The sequence below is a fragment of the Coregonus clupeaformis genome, chromosome 1, assembly GCF_020615455.1.
Source record: "Coregonus clupeaformis isolate EN_2021a chromosome 1, ASM2061545v1, whole genome shotgun sequence".
Classification (NCBI taxonomy): Eukaryota; Metazoa; Chordata; class Actinopteri; order Salmoniformes; family Salmonidae; genus Coregonus; species Coregonus clupeaformis.
This window is the reverse complement of record NC_059192.1, coordinates 6,648,102-6,675,137: the sequence shown is the minus strand read 5'-3', so window position 1 is coordinate 6,675,137 and position 27,036 is coordinate 6,648,102. Positions and strand designations below refer to the sequence as shown.

General features: G+C 41.4%; 2 protein-coding genes across 2 annotated transcripts in view; one reads left to right on the top strand and one right to left on the bottom strand.

The window, feature by feature from the left end:
- The window catches only part of ppp3r1a (protein phosphatase 3, regulatory subunit B, alpha a), a 43,864-nt gene extending 21,536 nt beyond the window's left edge, over window positions 1-22,328 (top strand). Inside the window, exons 3-6 of the mRNA XM_041889818.2 lie at window positions 7,877-8,053; window positions 9,331-9,390; window positions 10,682-10,866; window positions 19,670-22,328. Of these exons, the coding sequence (XP_041745752.1) occupies window positions 7,877-8,053; window positions 9,331-9,390; window positions 10,682-10,866; window positions 19,670-19,717 (470 nt within the window). The 3' untranslated portion in view covers window positions 19,718-22,328. The remainder of the gene's footprint in view (window positions 1-7,876; window positions 8,054-9,330; window positions 9,391-10,681; window positions 10,867-19,669) is intronic.
- A 100-nt stretch (window positions 22,329-22,428) lies between these two features.
- Window positions 22,429-26,901, bottom strand: pno1 (partner of NOB1 homolog). The gene is made up of 7 exons (XM_041889694.2): window positions 26,596-26,901; window positions 26,047-26,196; window positions 25,724-25,807; window positions 25,114-25,174; window positions 24,413-24,530; window positions 24,222-24,292; window positions 22,429-22,973 (listed from the first exon to the last, which is right to left on the bottom strand). Exons 1-7 carry the CDS (start codon window positions 26,794-26,796, stop codon window positions 22,906-22,908), a joined length of 753 nt encoding a protein of 250 aa, XP_041745628.2. The 5' UTR covers window positions 26,797-26,901; the 3' UTR covers window positions 22,429-22,905.
- Between the last annotated feature and the right edge of the window lie 135 nt (window positions 26,902-27,036).

The following is a 27,036-nucleotide window of genomic DNA, read 5'->3' as shown; positions in this document are numbered from 1 at the left end:
GTTCTGGGCTGATTCCTCACCGTTCTCATGATCATTGCAACTCCACGAGGTGAGATCTTGCATGGAGCCCCAGGCTGAGGGAGATTGAACGTTCTTTTGTGTTTCTTCCATTTGCGAATAATCGCACCAACTGTTGTCACCTTCTCACCAAGCTGCTTGGCGATGGTCTTGTAGCCCATTCCAGCCTTGTGTAGGTCTACAATCTTGTCCCTGACATCGTTGGAGAGCTCTTTGGTCTTGGCCATAGTGGATAGTTTGGAATCTGATTGATTGATTGCTTCTGTGGACAGGTGTCTTTTATACAGGTAACAAGCTGAGATTAGGAGCACTCCCTTTAAGAGTGTGCTCCTAATCTCAGCTCGTTACCTGTATAAAAGACACCTGGGAGCCAGAAATCTTTCTGATTGAGAGGGGGTCAAATACTTATTTCCCTCATTAAAATGCAAATCAATTTATAACATTTTTGACATGCGTTTTTCTGGATTTTTTTGTTGTTATTCTGTCTCTCACTGTTCAAATAAACCTACCTTTAAAATTATAGACTGATCATTTCTTTGTCAGTGGGCAAACGTACAAAATCAGAAGGGGATCAAATACTTTTTTCCCTCACTGTAGATGAAAACTCTCTTAGTAAATAGTGTGGTCTACAGCTTATCATGAGAGACTCTACCTCAGGCGAGCAAAACCTCAAGACTTCCTTAGTATTAGATTTTATGCACCAGCTGTTGTTTACAAAATATACACAGACCGCCACCCCTTGTCTTACCGGAGTCAGCCATTCTATGCTGCCGATGTAGCGTATAGCCCGTCAGCTGTATGTTGTCCATGTCGTCGTTCAGCCACGACTCGGTGAAACACAAGATATTACAGTTTTTAATGTCCCGTTGGTAGGATAACCGTGATCTTAGGTCGTTGAACGTAGGCTAATAGGATTGATGGAAGAGGCAGTTTACTCGCATGATAACCGTGATCTTAGGTCGTTGAACGTAGGCTAATAGGATTGATGGAAGAGGAAGTTTACTCGCATGATAACCGTGATCTTAGGTCGTTGAACATTGGCTAATAGGATTGATGGAAGAGGCAGTTTACTCGCATGATAACCGTGATCTTAGGTCGTTGAACATTGGCTAATAGGATTGATGGAAGAGGCAGTTTACTCGCATGATAACCGTGATCTTAGGCCGTTGAACATTGGCTAATAGGACTGATGGAAGAGGAAGTTTACTCGCATGATAACCGTGATCTTAGGTCGTTGAACATTGGCTAATAGGATTGATGGAAGAGGAAGTTTACTTGCATGATAACCGTGATCTTAGGTCGTTGAACATTGGCTAATAGGATTGATGGAAGAGGCAGTTTACTCGCATGATAACCGTGATCTTAGGTCGTTGAACATTGGCTAATAGGATTGATGGAAGAGGCAGTTTACTCGCATGATAACCGTGATCTTAGGTCGTTGAACATTGGCTAATAGGATTGATGGAAGAGGAAGTTTACTCGCATGATAACCGTGATCTTAGGTCGTTGAACATTGGCTAATAGGATTGATGGAAGAGGAAGTTTACTCGCATGATAACCGTGATCTTAGGTCGTTGAACGTTGGCTAATAGGATTGATGGAAGAGGCAGTCTTCTCGCTCGCCGTCGGTTTATAAGGAGGACAGGACAACCACTCCCGTAGCAAGACCTATTCTTAAACTATTGTATTACAACTGTTCTGCTAAATGATGTAGCCTACAGTCCAATTAATTTGGAGACATTACTAGCAGTCTGGTAGCAGTATGAATGGCGAAATCCATACATAGATTTAGCGTAGAGTTTGCTGAACAACAGAATCCCTGTAGGCAGCTTTACATGCTGCTGTCCGTCCACTATCATCTTGGTTGCCCATTTTAAAAGTACAGGCATGCACTCACTCAACGCACACAAAGACACAGACACACGGGTCCCTAATCGACAAAACCCATGATGTTATCTCTCTGTGTGGTGAGATGAATGCACTGCTTCAATGCTCATTTGATTGCCCATTGTGCAACTGTTTTTTTCTTCTCTGAAAAATGAAAGGAGCTGTGTGTGTGCATGCGCCTGCGTGTATCTGGGAGTGTGTGTGTACGTGCATTCCAGGGTTTCTGTTAACCAGTAATAGCCGGCTTTTGGCCGATTAAAAAAAATAAAATAATAATAATAATAATAGAAAAGCCGATAAATAAAATTGGCTCCCGTCCAATTGTCCAGGACAAGAAGAAAACATCTCAATGAATTTGGGATCTATCATCCCCCAGTTAGTTTAGAAATACAGGCGCAATTAAGATGAAGTGCCTTGCTCAAGGGCACATCGGCAGATTTCTATCCTAGTCGGCTCGGGGATTCAAACCAGCGACCTTTTAGTTACTGGCCCAACACTCTCAACCACTAGGTTTCTACTCTGGGGGACAGTAGATTGATAGGCTAGTGATTTTGGTGTTCGTTACTCATCTTGTTGGCTGAGGAAAAGTAAATGTGGACAGTTACTCTTAACATCTTCAAAGTGCGGATCAGAGTTAGGTAAGAAGGACCGCACATCGTTGCGTCCTCGACTTGCATGTTCTGTTAATATGAATTACCGTCATCTAAATGTGATTTCTGTCATTCTGAGCACCGTGGGTGGACGCCCTCATCAGGTTACTCCCCCAATGCATATGGGTCCGGTACATTTTAAATGCTGCCGGTCAAATGTCCAGCGTATATGTCTATTTATGTCTGTGTGTGTGTCTCTGTGCGCTCATGTCTGTGTGTGTGGTTTTGGGGGCTAGCAGCAGGTTCCTGTTGCCTAGTAACACAGTTAAGAGTGCATCCAGTATTGATGAACAAATGGTCTCTTTCTGCTGTGTGGAGTATCTAGCTATATGAGATTATCATAATCATCTCCATCTCAGTCACTAAGGAGGAAGTCCCTCCCAGCAGGAGCATATCTCAATGAGACTATTCTAAATGTGGACAGCATTTCAGTAAGGGCTTCTGCATGTTCAATGTAAATAAGGTAGATGATCAAGATGAGCGATTCTACGTCTTGTCTTGTCCATCAGACATCACAGTATAGCTTCATCCCCTGTCTCTCACTGTGCTCGAACCATAGATCGTCTCTCTCCCTCACTAACACAGGTGACCAACCTCTTGACAACGTCTCTTAGCCAATCACACTATTGAAGAGTAATGATTCTAGTGGAGTGGAGACATTTCAAGCTGAGGAGTGAGGTTACCAATCCAACTAATATAATATATGCTATTTAGGCCAACAACATTCAGCAGATGCTTTTATCCAAAGGGACTTACAGTCATGCGTGCATACATTTTCGTGTGGGTGGCCCCAGCGGGAATCAATCCAACTATCTTAGCGATGCAAGTGCCATGCTCTACCAACTGAGCTACAGAGGACAACAACTCTGTTATGCTTGCTCATACTGATGGCCTCAAACACATTGTCTGACTTTAACCAACAGTCCAGTCTCCTACTCCTACTCCAGACTTTAACCAACAGTCCAGTCTCCTACTCCTACTCCAGATTTTAACCAACAGTCCAGTCTCCTACTCCTAGTACAGGCTTTAACCAACAGTCCAGTCTCCTACTCCTAGTACAGATTTTAACCAACAGTACAGTCTCCTACTCCTAGTACAGATTTTAACCAACAGTACAGTCTCCTACTCCTAGTACAGGCTTTAACCAACAGTCCAGTCTCCTACTCCTAGTACAGATTTAACCAACAGTACAGTCTCCTACTCCTAGTACAGGCTTTAACCAACAGTCCAGTCTCCTACTCCTAGTACAGATTTTAACCAACAGTCCAGTCTCCTACTCCTAGTACAGATTTAACCAACAGTCCAGTCTCCTACTCCTAGTACAGATTTAACCAACAGTACAGTCTCCTACTCCTAGTACAGGCTTTAACCAACAGTCCAGTCTCCTACTCCTAGTACAGATTTAACCAACAGTACAGTCTCCTACTCCTAGTACAGATTTAACCAACAGTACAGTCTCCTACTCCTAGTACAGGCTTTAACCAACAGTCCAGTCTCCTACTCCTAGTACAGATTTAACCAACAGTCCAGTCTCCTACTCCTAGTACAGATTTTAACCAACAGTCCAGTCTCCTACTCCTAGTACAGGTTGTGCTGTAATCAACCACCCTTGAACAGGACTTTTCAGTGATAAGGATGTGTTGTGTGTACATCCCAGCAGTATGCTGCACAGCTATGTCACCACCATAGTGGTGTCAGTTGAACTCAAACACATGATGTCACCTAATAGTGGTGTCAGCCAAACTCAAACACATGATGTCACCTAATAGTGGTGTCAGCGTGACTCAAACACATGATGTCACCTAATAGTGGTGTCAGCGTGACTCAAACACATGATGTCACCTAATAGTGGTGTCAGCCTGACTCAAACATATGTCACCTAATAGTGGTGTCAGCGTGACTCAAACACATGATGTCACCTAATAGTGGTGTCAGTATGACTCAAACACATGTCACCTAATAGTGGTGTCAGCATGACTCAAACACATCATGTCACCTAATAGTGGTGTCAGTATGACTCAAACACATTATGTCACCTAATAGTGGTGTCAGCGTGACTCAAACACATCATGTCACCTAATAGTGGTGTCAGCGTGACTCAAACACATGATGTCACCTAATAGTGGTGTCAGCGTGACTCAAACACATGATGTCACCTAATAGTGGTGTCAGCGTGACTCAAACACATGATGTCACCTAATAGTGGTGTCAGTGTGACTCAAACACATGTCACCTAATAGTGGTGTCAGCGTGACTCAAACACATGTCACCTAATAGTGGTGTCAGTGTGACTCAAACACATTATGTCACCTAATAGTGGTGTCAGCGTGACTCAAACACATGTCACCTAATAGTGGTGTCAGTGTGACTCAAACACATGTCACCTAATAGTGGTGTCAGTGTGACTCAAACACATGATGTCACCTAATAGTGGTGTCGGCGTGACTCAAACACATGATGTCACCTAATAGTGGTGTCAGCGTGACTCAAACACATGTCACCTAATAGTGGTGTCAGCTTGACTCAAACACATGTCACCTAATAGTGGTGTCAGCGTGACTTCAACACATGATGTCACCTAATAGTGGTGTCAGCGTGACTCAAACACATGTCACCTAATAGTGGTGTCAGCGTGACTCAAACACATGTCACCTAATAGTGGTGTCAGCATGACTCAAACACATGATGTCACCTAATAGTGGTGTCAGTGTGACTCAAACACATTATGTCACCTAATAGTGGTGTCAGTGTGACTCAAACACATTATGTCACCTAATAGTGGTGTCAGCGTGACTCAAACACATGTCACCTAATAGTGGTGTCAGTGTGACTCAAACACATGATGTCACCTAATAGTGGTGTCAGCGTGACTCAAACACATGTAACCTAATAGTGGTGTCAGCGTGACTCAAACACATGTCACCTAATAGTGGTGTCAGCGTGACTCAAACACATGTCACCTAATAGTGGTGTCAGTGTGACTCAAACACATGATGTCACCTAATAGTGGTGTCAGTGTGACTCAAACACATGATGTCACCTAATAGTGGTGTCAGCGTGACTCAAACACATGATGTCACCTAATAGTGGTGTCAGCGTGACTCAAACACATGATGTCACCTAATAGTGGTGTTAGCGTGACTCAAACACATGTCACCTAATAGTGGTGTCAGTATGACTCAAACACATGTCACCTAATAGTGGTGTCAGTATGACTCAAACACATGATGTCACCTAATAGTGGTGTCAGCGTGACTCAAACACATGATGTCACCTAATAGGGGTGTCAGCCTGACATAGAAATATCATAGAATAATGTACGTTATCTGTGTACTGCAATCTAGTTAACCACTTTCATTAGGCCTAAACAAATGTAAGTTAGTACATTGTGTCAATATATCCTCCTCTAAGAAAAAAAAAGTGAGAGACAGATGGCACAAGGCAGATTTGTTCCCCGGAAATCTGGCTATGGAGTTCCTGCAGCAACTGCTGTCTCTATACTCGTCTACCATTCAAAGTCATCCCTCTATCTTCTGTTTAGTCATCAGGCTAATGAATGATGGCATCGTCCAACCCAAAACGCACACACACACATCTCTCTCTCCCTCTCTCTCACACTCATTCCATTTCTCTCTGGCTCATAGTCGTGCTTTCTGCAACAGCTAAGTCTCTCTGTACTCTCTCTCCTTTTTCTGTTCCTCTTCATTTCACCTTCTCTCTCTGTTCACTACCTCCTCTCTCTCTCCATTCTGTTAGGTTTGTCTATAGATGAATAGTTATGTCTGACTATTGGTTACACAGTTTAGAGTAGTATTGGGGCGGGGGGGGGGGACAGTAGATCGGTTCACGTGATCATGGCGTGTCTGAATAAGCTTATACTGTAGTTAGTATCTATGTTATTCCTGAGCATACTCCATGCTATTGTGTGAGAGGGGACAACAGAAACTAGGTGGGATCAGTACTCTCTGTAATGGCAGGAGTTCACAAGGCTCAGGGCAACAAGCTCTCCTCTGGGACGGGGACGGGTAGAGCTGTTTATTCTACCGGCATCAACACGGCCAACAACAGATGTAAGTTCACTGAACTGGAAGATTTCAGGCAATGTTTGTGTAGTTAACTTGATCTTTGTGGGGTTTTTTCCCCGCCGGTGTTTTAAAGGCACTGTTACTGTATCAGGTTTGTTACTGTACCAGGTCTGTTACTGTACCAGGTCTGTTACTGTATCAGGTCTGTTACTGTACCAGGTCTGTTACTGTACCAGGTCTGTTACTGTATCAGGTCTGTTACTGTATCAGGTATGTTACTGTACCAGGTCTGTTACTGTATCAGGTCTGTTACTGTACCAGGTCTGTTACTGTACCAGGTCTGTTACTGTATCAGGTCTGTTACTGTACCAGGTCTGTTACTGTACCAGGTCTGTTACTGTATCAGGTCTGTTACTGTACCAGGTCTGTTACTGTATCAGGTATGTTACTGTACCAGGTCTGTTACTGTACCAGGTCTGTTACTGTATCAGGTCTGTTACTGTACCAGGTATGTTACTGTATCAGGTCTGTTACTGTACCAGGTCTGTTACTGTACCAGGTCTGTTACTGTATCAGGTCTGTTACTGTATCAGGTCTGTTACTGTACCAGGTCTGTTACTGTATCAGGTCTGTTACTGTATCAGGTCTGTTACTGAATCAGGTCTGTTACTGTATCAGGTCTGTTACTGTACCAGGTCTGTTACTGTATCAGGTCTGTTACTGTATCAGGTCAGTGTAGGTGGGGAGGAAGAGAGTAGTCCTCGCCTACATACCGGTATTAGACCACATTATGTGTGTGTAGGCACTGGGATTGCTGGGTGCCTACCTGCATAGATTTACCCATGTATGTGTTAATGTGTTGCATGTCTATATTCCAGGAGAACTAGGTGAGCTGACAGCTGCTTTATGGAGGAAGGTTTTTACTTGCAATGACTGTGATACTGGATGTGGTTGTCTTGCCTACATTGGTTAAATACATTGACTGGAAGTCGCTCTGGATAAGAGCGTCTGCTAAATAATTACCAAAATGTAAAATGTAACCTCTCTCTCTCTCTCTCTCTCTCTCTCTCTCTCTCTCTCTCTCTCTCTCTCTCTCTCTCTCTCTCTCTCTCTCTCTCTCTCTCTCTCTCTCTCTCTCTCTCTCTCTCTCTCTCTCTCTCTCTCTCTCTCTCTCTCTCTCTCTCTCTCTCTCTCTCTCTCTCTCTCTCTCTCTCTCTCTCTCTCTCTCTCTCTCTCTCTCTCTCTCTCTCTCTCTCTCTCTCTCTCTCTCTCTCTCTCTCTCTCTGTCCCCTCCAGTCGATGCTGATGAGATTAAGCGGCTGGGAAAGAGGTTTAAGAAACTGGACCTAGATAACTCTGGGTCTCTCAGCGTGGAGGAGTTCATGTCCCTGCCTGAACTCCAGCAGAACCCGCTGGTCCAGAGGGTCATCGACATCTTCGACACAGATGGAAATGGAGAGGTGGACTTCAAGGGTAAGCCAGAGTGCAAGAGTAGCCTGGTCCCAGATCTGTTCGTGCCTTTTCCTTCTCCATTGTGCATGACAATTTTTACTGGTGAATAAGTGCTTGGGCCCAACAATGTCTTTGGATTGAAGCTCATTTGCTGAAATCAAGGCTAATAATATCAGGGACGTCAGTGTTGGTAAACAGGTCTATTGTCCTCCTGTCTGAGAATGTCCCAGCAAAGTACAGGCTGGCCTACACTAGAGGTGTATACGACAAACCAGGATCAATGAGCTGTCCAGATAACTTGCCTAAAATGTCTGAAATAGCTTTTTATTATTTTAGAAAGATAAGCTTGGTATGGGCATTGTCTCATTGACTCAACAACCAAACACACACCTAAGTTTAGCTTTCTTAATTAACGAGAAAATCTATATTTATTTCTGGTCGTTCATGAAAGTTAGCTGGCTAACTCATTGATCATGCTTCCTGATAGTTGCTGGTTGAAAACACCGGACCTTCTAATCAGCAGGTTTCCATGGGCAGGAGTTTCAGCTTTCCATGGTGACATCACCATGCAGTAAATTGGTTAATAGACCAATAACAAAGAGAGTTCCAAACCTCTCTGCCAATAACAGCTATTTTTCCGTTTTCCCCTCCCCGCTCTGACCACTTCCAGACAGTCCTAGCAAGAATCTTACTAGAGAAATAGTTTTTTTGCTAAAAAAGCTATTTTTGCTAATTGTAATGGAAATCTATTACTGTAAGGTACTTAATTGTTACCCAGAAATGATTTGATATTTGATATAAAACGGCTGCATTGTGCCTTTAATCACATTGCATGATGAACAGTATTAAAAGGATCTTGATGACCAGGGAGAGAAGTTGGGACTTTGGCCTGGACTGGTTTAGACCAGTGTTTCTCTCTGCCTAACGGTACCTGCAGAGGCAGCAGTAACACTGAATAACATAGGACAGTCAGAACTAGATAGCCTAGATTCCATCCGGATATAGCACGATTGACATTTAAAGATAATTTCCGATTCAGCCGACATATGCATCGTTTACCGTGAATGCGGCCTCTGCAAAAACATTGCCTTTAAAAGGTGCATAGCGTAAAAGGGGCGTACTGATTGAATCTAGCCCTAAGTATCGATTGCAGTAGTCTGCTGATGAGATTTTGATTGAATTTATGAATGCATAAGTAGTGCATTTGATCACTCCGATTTATAAAAGTATTGCGTAGGCTAGTAACAGTATAAGAAGTCAAAGAAAGTCTAACTCTAAACCATCTCTTCCCCCATCAGAATTCATTGAGGGAGTCTCACAGTTCAGTGTCAAGGGGGACAAGGAGTCAAAGCTTCGGTGTAAGTAGACAAATCTACTGCGAATCCACCTCCTCTACATCCTACATCGATACGCCTCTCACCACACAAAGTTAAATGATCTGTATTACAAAGACAAAACCCATCCCCCAGTCGCCAAAGTAGAAACAGAATGCCTGATAGCATCAATGATGAGGCTTTCTCCAAAACACAAAAGGTCTGTGTTCAGGATTGTTGACTTACCCACACATTCCTTCATCCTTCCACCTCGCTCTCCCTCCTCTCCCTCCCTGGCCCCTTTCTCTCCCTCCTCTCCCTCCCTGGCCCCTTTCTCTCCCTCCTCTCCCTCCCTGGCCCCTTTCTCTCCCTCCCTGGCCCCGTTCTCTCCCTCCCTGGCCCCTTTCTCTCCCTCCTCTCCCTCCCTGGCCCCTTTCTCTCCCTCCCTGGCCCCTTTCTCTCCCTCCCTGGCCCCGTTCTCTCCCTCCCTGGCCCCTTTCTCTCCCTCCTCTCCCTCCCTGGCCCCTTTCTCTCCCTCCCTGGCCCCTTTCTCTCCCTCCCTGGCCCCTTTCTCTCCCTCCCTGGCCCCTTTCTCTCCCTCTCTGGCCCCTTTCTCTCCCTCCTCTCCCTCCCTGGCCCCGTTCTCTCCCTCCTCTCCCTCCCTGGCCCCTTTCTCTCCCTCCCTGGCCCCTTTCTCTCCCTCCTCTCCCTCCCTGGCCCCTTTCTCTCCCTCCCTGGCCCCTTTCTCTCCCTCCCTGGCCCCTTTCTCTCCCTCCTCTCCCTCCCTGGCCCCGTTCTCTCACTCCTTGGCCCCTTTCTCTCCCTCCCTGGCCCCGTTCTCTCCCTCCCTGGCCCCATTATCTCCCTCCCTGGCCCCTTTCTCTCCCTCCCTGGCCCATTTCCCTCCCTGGCCCCTTTCTCTCCCTCCCTGGCTCCTTTCTCTCCCTCCTCTCCCTCCCTGGCCCCTTTCTCTCTCTCCCTGGCCCCTTTCTCTCCCTTTCTCTCCCTCCCTGGCCCCTTTCTCTCCCTCCCTGGCCCCTTTCTCTCCCTCCTCTCCCTCCCTGGCCCCGTTCTCTCCCTCCCTGGCCCCGTTCTCTCCCTCCTCTCCCTCCCTGGCCCCGTTCTCTCCCTCCCTGGCCCCTTTCTCTCCCTCCCTGGCCCCTTTCTCTCCCTCCCTGGCTCCTTCCCCCCCTCCCTGGCCCCTTTCTCTCCCTCCCTGGCCCCTTTCTCTCCCTCCCTGGCCCCTTTCTCTCCCTCCTCTCCCTCCCTGTCCCCGTTCTCTCCCTCCCTGGCCCCTTTCTCTCCCTCCCTGTCTCCTTCCCCCCCTCCCCTCTAGTCGCCTTCCGGATCTACGACATGGACAAGGATGGCTACATTTCCAACGGGGAGCTCTTCCAGGTGCTGAAGATGATGGTTGGAAACAACCTGAAGGACACTCAGCTCCAGCAGATCGTGGACAAGACCATCATCAACGCAGACAAGGACGGAGACGGCAGGATATCCTTCGAAGAGTTCTGCTTAGTAAGTCTGGGGTCATGATGGCCGGGGAACTGGGGTTAAAGGGATACTGAGAGATGCTACCGTATCTGTAGACTTTAGCTAGTTAGCATTGGCTCGCGAAACTACCTCTGACTTCCTTCGTACTGCACGCAGAGACATACAAATAATATCCACGAGTTCATCTGACTCTGGGGAAGTTGAAGAACTGCCAGAATCTCGCAGTATACAGTGCCTTCAGAAAGTATTCAGACCCCTTGACTTTTCCCACATTTTGTTACGTTACAGCCTTATTCTAAAATGGATTAAATAAAACATTTTCCTCAGCAATCTACTTACAATAACCCATAATGACAAAGTGAAAACAGGTTGTTAGACATTTTAGCAAATGTATTAAATATACTAAACAGAAATACCTTATTTACACAAGTAGTCAGACTCATTGCTATGAGACTCGAAGTTGACCTCAGCTGCATCCTGTTTCCATTGATCATCCTTGAGATGTTTCTACAACTTGATTGGAGTCCAGCTGTGGTAAATTCAATTGATTGGACATGATTTGGAAAGGCACTCACCTGTCTATATATGGTCCCACAGTTGACAGTGCATGTCAGAGCAAAAACCAAGCCATGAGGTCGAAGGAATTGTCCGCAGAGCTCCAAGACAGGATTGTGTCGAGGCACAGATCTGGGGAAGATTTTAAAAAAACAAATCTGCAGCATTGAAGGTCCCCAAGAACACAGTGGCCTCCATCATTCTTAAATGGAAGAAGTTTGGAACCACCAAGACTCTTCCTAGAGCTGGCTGCCCGGCCAAACTGAGAAATCGGGGGAGAAGGGCCTTGGTCAGGGAGGGGACCAAGAACCTGATGGTCACTCTGACAGAGCTCCAGAGTTCCTCTGTGGAGATGGGAGAACCTTCCAGAAGGACAACCATCTCTGCAGCACTCCACCAATCAGGCCTTTATGGTAGAGTGGCCAGACGGAAGCCACTCTTCAGTAAAAGGCACATGACAGCCCACTTGGAGTTTGCCAAAAGGCACCTAAAGACTCTCAGACCATGAGAAACAAGATTCTCTGGTCTGATGAAACCAAGATTGAACTCTTTGGCCTGAATGCCAAGCGTCACATCTGGAGGAAACCTGGCCAGTACCATCCCTACGATGAAGCATGGTGGTGGCAGCATCATGCTGTGGGGATGTTTTTCAGCGGCAGGGACTGGGAGACTAGTCAGGATCGACGGAAAGATGAACGGAGCAAAGTACAGAGATCCTTGATTAAAAACCTGCTCCAGAGCGCTCAGGACCTCAGACTGGGGCGAAGGTTCACCTTCCAACAGGACAACGACCCTAAGCTCACAGACAAGACAACACAGGAGTGGCTTCGGGACAAGTCTCTGAATGTCCTTGAGTGGCCCAGCCAGAGCCCGGACTTGAACCCGATCAAACATCTCTGGAGAGACCTGAAAATAGCTGTGCAGCAACGCTCCCCATCCAACCTGACAGAGCTTGAGAACATCTGCAGAGAAGAATGGGATAAACTCCCCAAATAAAGGTGTGCCAAGCTTGTAGCGCCATACCTAAGAAGACTCAATGCTGTAATCGCTGCCAAAGGTGCTTCAACAAGGACTGAGTAAAGGGTCTGAATACTTATGTAAATGTGATATTTCCGTTTTTAATTTTTAATAAATTAGGCAAAAAATATGAAAACCTGTTTTTGCTTTGTCATTATGGGGTATTGTGTGTAGATTGATGAGGGGAAAAAAAACAATTTAATCAATTTTAGAATAAGGCTGTAACATAACAAAATGTGGAAAAAGTCAAGGGATCTGAATACTTTCCGAAGTCACTGTCTCGAAAAGTTCTCCAAGTTTCCCAGTTAATTTTTTTTATTCTGGTTGGAGGATTCCCAGTATCAGGAAGGAACAAGCAGAGCTTGGGGACATTTTCCAGAATAGTGCAACCGTATTGGGGGGTAACTCCAGTTTTGGAGGGCTGCTATGGTTGATGGCTTCTCCTGCCCTGCTTTAACACACCAGAGGGCTTATTCATTGAAGTGTAAAAAATGTTGTAATGTTGCAGATCTAAATGTTATGTATAGAGCGTGATTCTAGCCCATTTCACTATGAAAGTTCTGTATTCTGTTTCACTCTTCCGAATAAGCCATATTTGGCACATAATTCTCTTAAGGCAGTGGTTCCCAAACTTTTCAGTTCCGGGGACCACTAAATCACTGTCAAAAGCTCGAGGACCACCATTGGCGGTAAAGTGTAGTACATTTTTGCAGTGAATGTAACAAATTAAAGGCCTATTATTATTATTATTATTATAAACAATTTGAATTGTGAAAAGTAATGTCAAATTGATTTATAATACCATTAATACTCCCAACTGTTATTATCTTTGGAAGAAAAAAATAATATTTGTATTTTATTTAAATTTGAATCAAAAATAATTGGCGGAGCACAGGTTGGAAACCACTGCTCTAGAACCTTGGAACTGAAACGCTGTTCTTGTGGCAGTATTATTTTCAGGACAACTCGGAATGTTGAACCAACGGTTATAATTGGTTTGTGCTGGAGCAGCCCAAGGTTATCGTGAAGGGATTGTGTGACTTCATTTGAAGAGAGTCATTCATTAAAATAGCTGAGAGTGCAGGACAGTATTACAGACAAGGGGTTAACAGGATACTGTAGTTATGCTAGTATTAAGGGGTTAACAGGATACTGTAGTTATACTAGTATTAAGGGGTTAACAGGATACTGTAGTTATACTAGTATTAAGGGGTTAACAGGATACTGTAGTTATACTAGTATTAAGGGGTTAACAGGATAATGTAGTTATACTAGTATTAAGGGGTTAACAGGATACTGTAGTTATACTAGTATTAAGGGGTTAACATGATACTGTAGTTATACTAGTATTAAGGGGTTAACAGGATACTGTAGTTATACTAGTATTAAGGGGTTAACAGGATACTGTAGTTATACTAGTATTAAGGGGTTAACAGGATACTGTAGTTATACTAGTATTAAGGGGTTAACAGGATACTGTAGTTATACTAGTATTAAGGGGTTAACAGGATACTGTAGTTATACTAGTATTAAGGGGTTAACAGGATACTGTAGTTATACTAGTATTAAGGGGTTAACAGGATACTGTAGTTATACTAGTATTAAGGGGTTAACAGGATACTGTAGTTATACTAGTATTAAGGGGTTAACAGGATACTGTAGTTATACTAGTATTAAGGGGTTAACAGGATACTGTAGTTATACTAGTATTAAGGGGTTAACAGGATACTGTAGTTATACTAGTATTAAGGGGTTAACAGGATACTGTAGTTATACTAGTATTAATGGGTTAACAGGATACTGTAGTTATACTAGTATTAAGGGGTTAACAGGATACTGTAGTTATGCTAGTATTAAGGGGTTAACAGGATACTGTAGTTATACTAGTATTAAGGGGTTAACAGGATACTGTAGTTATACTAGTATTAAGGGGTTAACAGGATACTGTAGTTATACTAGTATTAAGGGGTTAACAGGATACTGTAGTTATACTAGTATTAAGGGGTTAACAGGATACTGTAGTTATACTAGTATTAAGGGGTTAACAGGATACTGTAGTTATACTAGTATTAAGGGGTTAACAGGATACTGTAGTTATACTAGTATTAAGGGGTTAACAGGATACTGTAGTTATACTAGTATTAAGGGGTTAACAGGATACTGTAGTTATACTAGTATTAAGGGGTTAACAGGATACTGTAGTTATACTAGTATTAAGGGGTTAACAGGATACTGTAGTTATACTAGTATTAAGGGGTTAACAGGATACTGTAGTTATACTAGTATTAATGGGTTAACAGGATACTGTAGTTATACTAGTATTAAGGGGTTAACAGGATACTGTAGTTATGCTAGTATTAAGGGGTTAACAGGATACTGTAGTTATACTAGTATTAAGGGGTTAACAGGATACTGTAGTTATACTAGTATTAAGGGGTTAACAGGATACTGTAGTTATACTAGTATTAAGGGGTTAACAGGATACTGTAGTTATACTAGTATTAAAGGGGTTAACAGGATACTGTAGTTATACTAGTATTAAGGGGTTAACAGGATACTGTAGTTATACTAGTATTAAGGGGTTAACAGGATACAGTAGTTATACTAGTATTAGGGGTTAACAGGATACTGTAGTTATACTAGTATTAAGGGGTTAACAGGATACTGTAGTTATACTAGTATTAAGGGGTTAACAGGATACTGTAGTTATACTAGTATTAAGGGGTTAACAGGATACTGTAGTTATATTAGTATTAAGGGGTTAACAGGATACTGTAGTTATACTAGTATTAAGGGGTTAACAGGATACTGTAGTTATACTAGTATTAAGGGGTTAACAGGATACTTTAGTTATACTAGTATTAAGGGGTTAACAGGATACTGTAGTTATACTAGTATTAAGGGGTTAACAGGATACTGTAGTTATACTAGTATTAAGGGGTTAACAGGATACTGTAGTTATACTAGTATTAAGGGGTTAACAGGATACTGTAGTTATACTAGTATTAAGGGGTTAACAGGATACTGTCGTTATACTAGTATTAAGGGGTTAACAGGATACTGTAGTTATACTAGTATTAAGGGGTTAACAGGATACTGTAGTTATACTAGTATTAAGGGGTTAACAGGATACTGTAGTTATACTAGTATTAAGGGGTTAACAGGATACTGTAGTTATACTAGTATTAAGGGGTTAACAGGATACTGTAGTTATACTAGTATTAAGGGGTTAACAGGATACTGTAGTTATACTAGTATTAAGGGGTTAACAGGATACTGTAGTTATACTAGTATTAAGGGGTTAACAGGATACTGTAGTTATACTAGTATTAAGGGGGTTAACAGGATACTGTAGTTATACTAGTATTAAGGGGTTAACAGGATACTGTAGTTATACTAGTATTAAGGGGTTAACAGGATACTGTAGTTATACTAGTATTAAGGGGTTAACAGGATACTGTAGTTATACTAGTATTAAGGGGTTAACAGGATACTGTAGTTATACTAGTATTAAGGGGTTAACAGGATACTGTAGTTATACTAGTATTAAGGGGTTAACAGGATACTGTAGTTATACTAGTATTAAAGGGGTTAACAGGATACTGTAGTTATACTAGTATTAATGGGTTAACAGGATACTGTAGTTATGCTAGTATTAAGGGGTTAACAGGATACTGTAGTTATGCTAGTATTAAGGGGGTTAACAGGATACTGTAGTTATACTAGTATTAAGGGGTTAACAGGATACTGTAGTTATACTAGTATTAAGGGGTTAACAGGATACTGTAGTTATACTAGTATTAAGGGGTTAACAGGATACTGTAGTTATACTAGTATTAAGGGGTTAACAGGATACTGTAGTTATACTAGTATTAAGGGGTTAACAGGATACTGTAGTTATACTAGTATTAAGGGGTTAACAGGATACAGTAGTTATACTAGTATTAAGGGGTTAACAGGATACTGTAGTTATACTAGTATTAAGGGGTTAACAGGATACTGTAGTTATACTAGTATTAAGGGGTTAACAGGATACTGTAGTTATACTAGTATTAAGGGGTTAACAGGATACTGTAGTTATACTAGTATTAAGGGGTTAACAGGATACTGTAGTTATACTAGTATTAAGGGGTTAACAGGATACTGTAGTTATACTAGTATTAAGGGGTTAACAGGATACTGTAGTTATACTAGTATTAAGGGGTTAACATGATACTGTAGTTATACTAGTATTAAGGGGTTAACAGGATACTGTCGTTATACTAGTATTAAGGGGTTAACAGGATACTGTAGTTATACTAGTATTAAGGGGTTAACAGGATACTGTAGTTATACTAGTATTAAGGGGTTAACAGGATGCTGTAGTTATACTAGTATTAAGGGGTTAACAGGATACAGTAGTTATACTAGTATTAAGGGGTTAACAGGATACTGTAGTTATACTAGTATTAAGGGGTTAACAGGATACTGTAGTTATACTAGTATTAAGGGGTTAACAGGATACTGTAGTTATACTAGTATTAAGGGGTTAACAGGATACTGTAGTTATACTAGTATTAAGGGGTTAACAGGATACTGTAGTTATACTAGTATTAAGGGTTAACAGGATACTGTCGTTATACTAGTATTAAGGGGTTAACAGGATACTGTAGTTATACTAGTATTAAGGGGTTAACAGGATACTGTAGTTATACTAGTATTAAGGGGGTTAACAGGATACTGTAGTTATACTAGTATTAAGGGGTTAACAGGATACTGTAGTTATACTAGTATTAAGGGGTTAACAGGATACTGTAGTTATACTAGTATTAAGGGGTTAACAGGATACTGTAGTTATACTAGTATTAAGGGGTTAACAGGATACTGTCGTTATACTAGTATTAAGGGGTTAACAGGATACTGTAGTTATACTAGTATTAAGGGGTTAACAGGATACTGTAGTTATACTAGTATTAAGGGGTTAACAGGATACTGTAGTTATACTAGTATTAAGGGGTTAACAGGATACAGTAGTTATACTAGTATTAAGGGGTTAACAGGATACTGTAGTTATACTAGTATTAAGGGGTTAACAGGATACTGTAGTTATACTAGTATTAAAGGGGTTAACAGGATACTGTAGTTATACTAGTATTAAGGGGTTAACAGGATACTGTAGTTATACTAGTATTAAGGGGTTAACAGGATACTGTAGTTATACTAGTATTAAGGGGTTAACAGGATACTGTAGTTATACTAGTATTAAGGGGTTAACAGGATACTGTAGTTATACTAGTATTAAGGGGTTAACAGGATACTGTAGTTATACTAGTATTAAGGGGTTAACAGGATACAGTAGTTATACTAGTATTAAGGGGTTAACAGGATACTGTAGTTATACTAGTATTAAGGGGTTAACAGGATACTGTAGTTATACTAGTATTAAGGGGTTAACAGGATACTGTAGTTATACTAGTATTAAGGGGGTTAACAGGATACTGTAGTTATACTAGTATTAAGGGGTTAACAGGATACTGTCGTTATACTAGTATTAAGGGGTTAACAGGATACTGTAGTTATACTAGTATTAAGGGGTTAACAGGATACTGTAGTTATACTAGTATTAAGGGGTTAACAGGATACTGTAGTTATACTAGTATTAAGGGGTTAACAGGATACAGTAGTTATACTAGTATTAAGGGGTTAACAGGATACTGTAGTTATACTAGTATTAAGGGGTTAACAGGATACTGTAGTTATACTAGTATTAAGGGGTTAACAGGATACTGTAGTTATACTAGTATTAAGGGGTTAACAGGATACTGTAGTTATACTAGTATTAAGGGGTTAACAGGATACTGTAGTTATACTAGTATTAAGGGGTTAACAGGATACTGTAGTTATACTAGTATTAAGGGGTTAACAGGATACTGTAGTTATACTAGTATTAAGGGGTTAACAGGATACTGTAGTTATACTAGTATTAAGGGGTTAACAGGATACAGTAGTTATACTAGTATTAAAGGGGTTAACAGGATACTGTAGTTATACTAGTATTAAGGGGTTAACAGGATACTGTAGTTATACTAGTATTAAGGGGTTAACAGGATACTGTAGTTATACTAGTATTAAAGGGTTAACAGGATACTGTAGTTATATTAGTATTAAGGGGTTAACAGGATACTGTAGTTATACTAGTATTAAGGGGTTAACATGATACTGTAGTTATACTAGTATTAAGGGGTTAACAGGATACTTTAGTTATACTAGTATTAAGGGGTTAACAGGATACTGTAGTTATACTAGTATTAAGGGGTTAACAGGATACTGTAGTTATACTAGTATTAAGGGGTTAACAGGATACTGTAGTTATACTAGTATTAAGGGGTTAACAGGATACTGTAGTTATACTAGTATTAAGGGGTTAACAGGATACTGTCGTTATACTAGTATTAAGGGGTTAACAGGATACTGTAGTTATACTAGTATTAAGGGGTTAACAGGATACTGTAGTTATACTAGTATTAAGGGGTTAACAGGATACTGTAGTTATACTAGTATTAAGGGGTTAACAGGATACTGTCGTTATACTAGTATTAAGGGGTTAACAGGATACTGTAGTTATACTAGTATTAAGGGGTTAACAGGATACTGTAGTTATACTAGTATTAAGGGGTTAACAGGATACTGTAGTTATACTAGTATTAAGGGGTTAACAGGATACTGTAGTTATACTAGTATTAAGGGGTTAACAGGATACTGTAGTTATACTAGTATTAAGGGGTTAACAGGATACTGTAGTTATACTAGTATTAAGGGGTTAACAGGATACTGTCGTTATACTAGTATTAAGGGGTTAACAGGATACTGTAGTTATACTAGTATTAAGGGGTTAACAGGATACTGTAGTTATACTAGTATTAAGGGGGTTAACAGGATACTGTAGTTATACTAGTATTAAGGGGTTAACAGGATACAGTAGTTATACTAGTATTAAGGGGTTAACAGGATACTGTAGTTATACTAGTATTAAGGGGTTAACAGGATACTGTAGTTATACTAGTATTAAGGGGTTAACAGGATACTGTAGTTATACTAGTATTAAGGGGTTAACAGGATACTGTAGTTATACTAGTATTAAGTTGCCTCTCTTAGTTAGAAATCCGCTAATTTAGCCAATAGCATTAAGAATCAATCTGTTCCAGCTTTTGCTCTAGAATTGGAATTAGAACTAGAATAAGAGCTCTTTGGTTCTGTTCCTCCTCTCTTCTCCTAGGTGGTGGGTGGCCTTGACATACACAAAAAGATGGTGGTGGACGTGTGAGCCCGTCCCTCCTCCTCCTCTCTCCCCCTCACTTTCTTCTCCGTCGGTCTCTGAAGATCTGTTCAAGACGTCTGGCAAACGCTCTATGTATTTCAATGGAAGTATTCTCTCTCCCCGTGAAGCCACCTTTTTTCTTCTAAACAAGCCACGAGCCTCGCGAAGCCAACTTCGAAGTGTTATTGAACTCCGATCCTCTCAATAACCTGAAGGACAGCTATTCTCGTTTGTAAGAGCATCCCAGTTCAATGGAGGGGGAGGGGGGGAGAAAGCTTGGCTTGTTTATATTGAGTTAATTCTTTTTTGTTGTAATATAATTTTTTAATATTTATTTTCGTTCTGGTCTCTTTTTTTTTTTTATAGACAAGTTTATCTATAATGTCTCTTTCGCGGGGAAATGTGTCGTTAGCTGAGGTGTTACGTTAAATAATATACTTGATTTCAGTTACAATTCAAAACGTAGAGTGTGAAGTGCCAACCAGGACATATCATACTGTTATTATGAACTATCCACCGTCGCTGTCAGTGATGGACTGGTCTGCGATGCGTCAAACGCTCGCTGCACGATCACTAATGGTTAGATGCAAATTTCATTTTCAAAAATAAACAGCAGTTTCTTTTACTCTATTTGACCCTTGAACAGGTTATATTAGATCAGTTAAACTTCCAATCAGGTTGGATTAGTTCAGTTAAGCTTCCAATCAGGTTGGATTAGATCAGTTAAGCTTACGATCACATTAAACATACAATTTTGTAACAAGAGTGATAGGATGTGTTATTTATATGTTTATATTGTTGGAGATTAATATTCTAAACGTAGAGATAGATGCCAAGAAAGTGATGTCTTTGCATACTTATTTGTAATTTACTTTAACGACACGTTTTTACGTCGAACCATAGGACAAATGCAAAGTAAATGGGCGGCAGGTAGCCTAGCAGTTAGAGGCGAGCCAGCAACCGGAGGGTTGCCAGTTTGAATCCCGGGTCTGACGGGAAAAATCTGGGGGGAAGTGAGCTGGCAACCGGAGGGTTGCTGCTGGTATCAAATCCTAGAAGCCATCACCTGCCATTGTACCCTTGAGCAAGTCCCTTAACCCCCCACAGCAACTGCTCCACGGGTGCCGTAGTATGGCAGTCCTCTGCTCCAACCTCTGTGTGTGTGTGTGTGTGTGTGTGTGTGTGTGTGTGTGTGTGTGTGTGTGTGTGTGTGTGTGTGTGTGTGTGTGTGTGTGTGTCTTTTGGAGAGTTGGGATATAGTCAAATGTTCAGTTGCACCTTGTGTAAAATTGGATGAATAAAGGGATCTTGTATAGCTTAATCACTCAAGTTGAAAAATCTCTTAAACATGGAGCATCTATGTATTTGTATTTTATTACATTTTGAACTGAAGTGAGGAATATCCTAAGATCGAGATGAGAAAGATTATGAATGTCAGTGAGTTATTGAGAGAATATTTAACGTTATGGGCATCTTATTGAGACAACTGCAAACAGCGTAGTTATTGTATATTAGGTCAATGTTTGATCATCTTCTTAGCCAAGAGAGGCTGCAGCAGCTCGATGTCGAAGCCCTCCTGAATAGTGCAGCTACAGTACAGGGTTCTTTCTAACGCAACAACGGAGTTACTCGTAACTTTTGATATGATCAACGGGATACTGTACATTTGAGAGTTGTGTGTACATTAAGTTCTTAATCTTCACCACGTTCTATCACGATCACCTCATGGGTCCCTTGTCCCGCCCAGTGGTATTTCACAGAAGGGAGATTGACACCAGCTTAACCAAACCACCCCATGAAAATAACTGTAACAAAATGGCGTCGGGGTGCATTTTTAATGACTCGATAGCTGGTTTGGAAACCGACGTTTTTAAGTGAGACATTGAGTTGGGAGTCATTGGGTGAGTCTCAAATGGCACCCTATTCTCGATTTTATAGTGCACTACTTTTAACCAGGGCCCATAGATCTGGTCAAAATGAGTGCATCATATAGGGAGCCATTTGGGATGGATCCCGTTTCCCTTCATAGAGCACTGGAGAAGTGGCTTTGCTTGCGCCTCCCCTGTGCTTGCATGATGATTTTCATTGTGCCATGTAGATGAACCCATTTAAATAATCCTCATTAACACATGAATGGTGAGGTCAGTAATAATGCTATTTGATAATCCACTGGGATACAATATGGATGTTGCCAAACTTTGGTAAATGTACACATTATGAGAAGTAATCCAAACAAACTGAACTACGTAAACTTTTTTTGTATTCCCCCCCTCCCGCCCCACCGGATCAGCAAAATGCTTCTATTCCAGTAAAAGGTGCATATCTGGTCCCAAGTCAACTGCCACGCATTGTACTCCGCTTTCAATGGGGAAATGATGTTTCTTGTTTTGTATAGAAGCTTTCTATTCCATCTGTATAGTTCAGACTGCTACTTTCTTTTCTTTTCTTTGAAGGAGACTCAGTGCTTTTTTAGTTTGTGTGGAAACTGAAATGGTTAAGTTGGACAAATAGTTATTTTCCCCCTTTTCTCTGCATGCTGCATCTGATGCCATGGGCCTGTTGGAAACTTGATACTGTATGAAAATAAAAAAATAAAATAGACTTTGAAACATTTTAAGTAGGTGTTTTGTGTGGTCACTTTGTTTCCCTGGTGTGTGGTGGGGTTTCTGGGCCAATTTTATCTGGCGCTTTACAGTCTCACAGAAAACTAACAACAGTTTCACATTAGGGTTTTCCCATTTTTATTTACATTAACTCATATTTTCACTTTGACACATGTGTAAGAATTCATCGTTGGCCTCCAAAAATACTTTGTTAGGTTCAGATCCAAACAATCATCATTAGTTAATATTTTATTTCAATCAAACAACTGAAAACCAAAAAGGACAATTAGGGGCAAATCATTTACATGCAAATATCCCCTGTGAGAAGACACTGGCCAGTCCAGATGTCTTAAGGCAGGTAGGCACTCCCCAGATCAATATGTCCAGCGTCAATAACAAAGGTCCCGGAAGAGGTCAGGCAAGGGCACATATTCCAAAAAGCATCTCAAAGAGGAGCGCTGATCTTGGACCAGGTCCACCCGTCCATATGACCTTATTCATGATGTTTTAAAAAAAGATCAGATCCTACTGAGACTCTTGGTGAATACCCGACTTTCATCAGGCGATGAGAAGATAAATCCATGTATGATTCTAGAACCTCTCTGCCGTCCTGCTGGCCACAACCCTGATGTTACCGTACACCTTAGAAGGGGGACTTCCTGTACGGGGAAAGAGACATGTATAATATATCAATAATAATAATATATATAATATGCCATTTAGCAGACGCTTTAACCCAAAGCCACAGTTATCCGTGCATACATTATTCGTATGGGGTGACCCGGGAATCAAACCCCACAATCATGGCATTACAAGCGCCATGCTCTAACAACCATTTGTTTTATGTGGCATTTCCTGTAACACTCCCCATTTTAATACACGGGACTTGTAGGTTACTTGGGCAATGGTGAGACGTGATTATATGACTATAATTCACATGGCCAATAGAGTGGTGATGTGGAGGAGAAGCTCCGGCCGATCCTTCGTGTCTGGAAGTAATTTAGCCATTCATTGTCGTCATTGGCGCGCTGTAGAGTTGCTATTTTCTCATGTTTTATATTGTCAATTAACTCATGACATTCCTGGATTACTCATTATATTAATAAAAAGTCTGATTTATTCAACAAATACGATAGTCAGTTCAAAAAAGGTTAAAGGGTACAAGACTGTGTACATATCTGGATGTGTTGGCAAAATCACTACATATCCCATGGAGCCAAGCGGGGAGTGCCTGCCCATTGTCAGTTCCAAGACCTGTCAGAAACGTCCAGCTAGCCCTACGCCAATGACGCCGGTGGATCTCAAAACTGAACTTGGTTCCGCGTTAAGTAGCAATGAGATCCTTCGCCACTGTCGTCTTACGACAGACATCTCAAACCATTCATGACTGTACAACAAAACAATAAAATAATTTTCAAGTTTCTTTCCAGCTAATTTCTTAGTTACATAATTGTATAACTAGTAAAATGAGTTTTGAATTTGAGGGTGCAGTATTTATGAAGTTTGTCAATGAGGACAAAAACTATCATAGTTTAGCTAGCCAGCTAGTTTAGCCAGGGAAAACGAGCTTGGGCCTAGTTCGCTTGGGAGCCCAGCTGGGCGCACATGTAAGCTAATTCACGAGACAGATTGTAGTTTGTTCTCCTGATATCAGTAGCTGGTGGCGAAAAGTTCGATGAAACAATTCAGAGACTGAAACAATGAATCCGACTACTTATATTTAAGGTGATCTAATCGATATTCAAGCCTGAAATCAGCTGTAACTGTCAATAGTAAAACAAAGCTTAAAAAGACGTTTGAGTGAAACCTGAATACAGAAAGTGGTGTTGTCGCATCCGGACACTGTATACCCCTCCTCCTCCTCCTCCTCACCACTCTACTAACTTCCACATCTCTTTCAGTCTTACCTAAGATGAGGTTGCAGATCGCTGTCCGTGCCATCTTAATATTCTGGAAAGATCCTAATATGTGTACTTTTCTGTAAAATATTAAGGACACCAACAAAAAAGGCCATGAGTAAACCATAAATAATAGTATTTGAATGTAGACCTAGAATTCTAACTATTCCGTCATACCATAGGGCCATAGCGCTACTCACGAGTCTGCAAGAACAATCCTGGTCTTGGTCACATTTTCGATGGTGAATTTTGTTTTGCCTCCTTTACCTGCTATCCTCCCGATAGCTCTGGACAAATGATCTCCTTTCAGTGGTTTCACTGCCAACGAAACAGAAAGAATTAGTACAGAGAGAAAAGGTTTGTGCCTTAAATGCACTTAGTATTGGTAGGGACCGTGCATACTTTTTTTATTTGACAGTGACAACGCACATCAAATAACAGTTCTTGAAATGTGCCATATTTAGCCAGCTGGCTAGTTTTCATCTGTAGTTCCCAAATATAAAAATAATTAATAAAAATATTAAAAAGGTTTTAAAGATAAGATGATAAGACCAAAACCGATTCATTGAAAGAAAACAACAAGACAGTTAGTGAAACATGTGATTCTGAGGGAGTGCACTTAGTAGTGAAGAGAACTTACAGGGATAGAAATTAAGCTAACCCAAGGCTAGTACTTTTCAGACCGGGCTAGTAGAAAGTGTGCCTAACTAGCCCGATGACTAGTGAAATGTTGTCTTTTCAAATACCGCATTGCACAGAATGTCACCCGGGCAAGTACACATTGTGGTTTACTAGCCTGGCTGGCCAGTGCCCCAAAATCCTTCAATTCCATTCCTGACTACAAATATTGTAGTTTGTAAAGGTAGAGAATAACAGTGCTGCCAGCCAGGCCCATAGTTACCGTCTGTGACATCAAAGGTTTCTAGGAAAAGCTCGTCCAATCTGATGAGAGCAAGGGCATCCTGGGGAGACAGACGAGGTGTTGTTTAGATTCAACAGAACAAAACAGGGGAGTTGTATTCTCAAAGACATTACGGTTAACTAATAGCCTAGATTTAGACTCAACTTTAGAGACATCCCAAGGGAGAGCGACAAGGTGTCAGATTCCCTTTACATGATAAACAGTGGTTTTGTATTCTCAATAGACATTAGGCTTTAGGCCTAGTTAGCATGTTTAAAGTAGAGTACTGCATGCTAGAGGTTCCGGTAGACTTCAAGTCATTGCGCTAACGCTAGTTAGCAATGGCTCAAGAAACTGCCTTCAAACTGCACGCAGTGACACATAAATGGTATCCATGAGTTCATCCGACTCTGGGTACGTAGAAAAAAACATACCCAGAATTGCCAAAATCTCTCACTATCCCTTTAAAAACATATTTGACTTGAAAGAAGGGAGATGGCCTGTAATTCTCACTATGTCAACACAGAGCAGAGATGGTAGAGTGCTGCTGGATGACTGGATCCTTCGCATTTCATCACCCCAACAAGAGAATGAAGGTGCTGCTGCTTACCTCAACCTGGAATCCTAGAACGAAGGCTCGGACGAAGTCTGCAGCTCTCGTGAGAGAGCCAATGTCCTGTGTGTCTTTACACGTCTGAAATGAAAGACAAGTTCTTATTAAAGCCTACTTTCTAGACACCAATAAATAAATACAAATCATGCACGTGAAGAACATTCCACAAGACGTAATAATAAACATTTAACCAATTCACTGAAATGTCATCGTAAGAGTTCATGTAAGTAGATGCATAATGACACTTATCTATGAGCTTTCCAAGACACTCTGGACTATCAGGGACTATATCGTCACTCAGGTAATCTCCTTGCACTTACTTTAATTTCCACATTTCTGGTTTTGAGGTTGAATCTGACTTGGAGCTGTAGGTTCTCGACGATGGGTGTGAATATCTTCAGCCAGTTCTCCTTCAGAGGAGTATACCTGTGGGCCGGGACAGCCACCTTACGCATCTCATCAGAACCACCCTGAAACAAGGAGCCCCAAAAAAAAAAATAGGACGCAGTGGAAATGTTAGAATTGTCACTGCAACATCTCACAGTGGTATGTGCAGATTGTGCCCATTAGTAGCTTCAACAGTTTCTTGACATTGTTGTGTAGCCTATACCCTTCTCCACTAGAAGAAAACCGCACTGGCTGACTAAAATGTAGTCTTGTGAGACAGTGACACTTAAAAATTGTGCGGGGTAAAAAGGCTTTCATTTAGGGAGTGTCAGCATAATGATAGCAATAGGGTGACATTGCGCATGTGCAAGACCCAGACGTTACGAGCAAAATGTGCTTCCCTAACATACAAAGTTCAAGCTAAGTATAATAGCTCAGTACGAAATATGTACTCTTATATAAAATGTTTGGATTTACTTTACCTTAAGTTTGTCGCCTGAAATGGGTGGAAACTGCGGCCGCTTGCTTGCTACGGAGTCCTCAGACTCCATATCGACTCCATCCATCTCGCGTTTTCGCTTCGATGTCTTCTTTGATTTCACCTTTACGAACGCTTCTGTTGTATCTCCACTGTCCATAGTAGTAGCAACTACCTCCGTTGTTGGATTATTATCAGTGTCCATAACGAATTTCGTTTTTTAACAGTAAATAAAGTCAAAATGTTAGGAGAGGTACATGAAGTTAGACACGAGGTTGTTCCCGTGTTTTGGAAAGGACCCAAAGTCTGTTCAACACGCGCCTGAGTGCAATGTATAATTATGGATGGATGAAAAAACATGTATGTGAATATGGTATTATATATATTCATGTCTGTTAGGGAATAGTATGTAATTATTTGGAAAATAAAACGACATTATTCACAA